At 40.8% G+C, this 3,288-nt stretch overlaps 1 protein-coding gene across 1 annotated transcript in view; it reads right to left on the reverse strand.

The window, feature by feature from the left end:
- Positions 1 to 1,527: 1,527 nt before the first annotated feature.
- SNX30 (sorting nexin family member 30) overlaps positions 1,528 to 3,288 on the reverse strand; it is a 25,314-nt gene continuing 23,553 nt past the window's right edge. Inside the window, exon 9 of the mRNA XM_009998161.1 lies at positions 1,528 to 1,951. Coding sequence (XP_009996463.1) covers positions 1,892 to 1,951 — 60 coding nt within the window. The 3' untranslated portion in view covers positions 1,528 to 1,891. The remainder of the gene's footprint in view (positions 1,952 to 3,288) is intronic.

The following is a 3,288-nucleotide window of genomic DNA, read 5'->3' on the forward strand; positions in this document are numbered from 1 at the left end:
GGTGATCCCCTTAAGCACTTCCCTTGTACAACATGGCTAGTTTGTCATTCTGGACCTAACAGCAACTTAAAGCTGAGTCCTCATTTACACCAAGTAAGTGTATACTGACAAACTATGAGTTTAAACCAAGAAGCATGATTTGTTTAGTACCAGAGAGCTGTCAACGGAGGCCAAGTCAAAAAGGAAGGCCTCTTAAAATGTCTTAAACTTGAATGTTGCAGCCAGAGACCATAACCTCATTAGCCTGACATCTACCACATTGCAGCAATAACTTGTCTTGACAGCTGCTATAAAGCCACCAAGATGAGTGGGCAGCTTTGGGTATGCTTGCTGTTTTTTAACGGATAGAGTCCAAACCAGGCTGGTACCTGGTAGGTGGTTGCTGGAGACCACAGAAATTGCACACCCTCAAATACTGCTCAGATTCTTCTTCACAAGAATATTGCTGGAGACCAAGTAATTATTCAAGTTGAGCAATAAGTGATCAGACTTACTGATTCCCCAAAATCCAACTATTTCACTGATACTAGCCCCAAGCCCCCTCACTTAGGATGGTTAAAAAGGATTTAACTGCATGCTGTTAAACCAAGGCTCTGGGACCCTGGGAATCACAGAAGTATTCCTAAGGCCATGAAAACCAAGCAGGCATTTACTTGACTTTTGACTGCAAGAGAAAGGAAAAAAAAATGACTTGCAGAAGTAGCTACATCTCTAAAGGCCAATCAAAAACTACCAATAAATCTGTACCAAATGTAGTCTTAAAACTCTTCTGATGCGTCAGTAGAGACAAGTATGAACATTATGTGTACCTAACACTGAGCTGTTTAAGGCAAGTTTCACACACAATGATGCCTGATGTAAAGGGAGCGTTTGACACTTTTTTGGCTTTCAGCTGTTGCAAAAACAACACAGGGAGAGAAAGCAGAGTTCTACCTTTACTACAGCAGGCACCTTAAGTGACCAAGCCCAAAGTGGCTCTAGTTCAGAAAAAAACCCAACATTTAAAGCGTGGACCAAGAAAATTCTACCATGCAACTCCCAGAGCTAGCTTTAGAAAAACTGAACTCAAGACTCATACTTGCTTCTACTGTTTCCACAAGCCTTGAAAGGCTGCTGTGCAACTCATTCCCACAGCTAAGCTGATTTTGATCCCCAAGTCACAAGTACACTTCAGCCAACTGACATTACTTCATAATCACCAAGGTAAACAAGACACTCAGTATGAACCAACAGCATGCCACACTCACAAAAAACCACAGTTCATGATTGCATCACAGGCTATCTGCAGGTGGTGTTGGTATGTTCTGTCTAGGACCAGCCCAACTCCCACACAAAGAAGTCTCCATAAACCATTTTATCCAGAGGAAACATATGGGTGGTAGCAAAACAGAAAATATTAATTTCAAGACTTTCCCTGTCCATCCAAAAAAAAAAAAAGATAAGAACTGGTTAGGGAGCACTGTATAATAGGATTGACTGGTTATCTTTTCTTTTTTTTTTTTTTTTTTTTTTTTAGCAAACAGAATGGTAATAAAGATGTCATTTGGCACCTTGCAGTAGAGTTTTGTTTTCATCTTTTTAGTGTTCCAGTCATCAGCTCCTTCCAGACTAGAGAGGTAAGTTTTATCAAGATCCCCATGCATTTTCACTATGAACCCCCAGTTACTCCATAGGATAAAGAAGGAACCATTCAAGATAACTGAAAAAGATGAAACATACCCCAGTTTAAACACAGAAAGTGAGGAAAAAAAATAAAATGGTTTTCAGAGTCTGTTCCAGCCTAAGTGCAGCTGGCATTTCAGTTAGCTTGACAAAAAGAGTCCTTCATACAGTTCCAGTATGTCTAGTGGTACTGAGCACACAGGTGCTAGACTGCCCATGACAGTACTTCTTATTTGGTCTCTGGCTTGTCTTGCAATAGTGGTATAATTGACTCCCACGCCGTAAGGCACTGAAAAAAGAAATAAAGATTTAAAAATAGATTGTACATCAGTTCTTGTAACTTTTGACCAACTTTTCCAGGCCAACAGAAAGCAAGTTCAAGAAAGGCTAGCCAGGTCTTTACAGATCATTATAGAAGGGGGGAAATACCTTGAGAATCTCAAATAGCAAGAACATATTCAGAAAGAATAGCTGCAGTTTCCTAACAAAGAAGACAAACTTTCCAAAGTCATCAGCTGGCTAAAGCCATTCAAAATCAACAGGATTTCCAAACGTGAAGCTAGATTCTTCTAAACGGAAGAGTATCACAGCTTTCAGTGAGGCAGACAAGCTGCTTCTACTAGAAATTCACATCTTTGTGGTGTGTCTGTGGGAGAGGGCTGTTTTGGGCACAATGGCAGCAGCTATTACAGACTACCCATAGCAAACTTATTTGAAAAACCCATGCATTTTGGGAGGGAAGTTCAGAAACACATGTATTCTGGTACACCTCTGGGACTTGACTACCACATGAAGAATGGTAGTGCCTGGTATAGAAAACCAGAACTGGACTCTAGCTTCTGGGCTATTAGACAGTCACTCCAGGCTTTGCAGTAATTTCCCCAGTCACGTTGACTTACTGCAATCTTTGTGCTCTGGATCATTATTGTCTTTCAACCATGTACTGCCCAGTAGCCAAACTAGACAAACACAGACCATGGAATACATATTCTGAAGCACTGGAAATGGAGAAACTCATCACCAGCTCTTACATCCACAAGTCATTGTTGTCCAGTATTTTCCTTTTAACCTTGGCAACTGTACTTGCCAAGTTGTGTATACACTTCTAGTTGTGTATCCCAAAGTGATTAGATGCTCTCCTACCAAAGAGCTTCCTTGCTGCAATTAAGAGCAAAACAAAGATGTACAGATTTAACTGTCCATGGCAGGGGCACTGCTGGATGTTCAGTGGAATCTTTAATACTCTTCTCCACAGCAGTGTCAGAAGAGAGACAAGATCAGGGTGAATGAAGTTCTGTGTGACTAGTTATGTGTTGCTGACCAGACAAACATTGGAAAGGCAAAACAAGTGCATGTTAATATCAAATGGAGAGATAACCTAGCACACAAAGAAGTCTGTGAAGTATATGTAAAAAAAAGCAACAGGCAAGGCATGTCAAGTGTTTAAAATATCAACCACTGCATTGGGAAAGTCTGTTCTAGCAGGAAGGAAAACTAGACTGGCAGCATATGCAGTTAAATGTCAAGGACCTTTCACTTAGAACACCCAATCTGATGCTGAATCTCAAGTACACGTGCTCCAAACAAAAAAAGGCAGAGGCACCTGACTAGGTATTTCTAGGACTA

The sequence above is a fragment of the Chaetura pelagica genome, unplaced genomic scaffold (genome assembly GCF_000747805.2).
Source record: "Chaetura pelagica isolate M959 unplaced genomic scaffold, ChaPel_1.0 scaffold145, whole genome shotgun sequence".
Lineage (NCBI taxonomy): Eukaryota > Metazoa > Chordata > Aves > Apodiformes > Apodidae > Chaetura > Chaetura pelagica.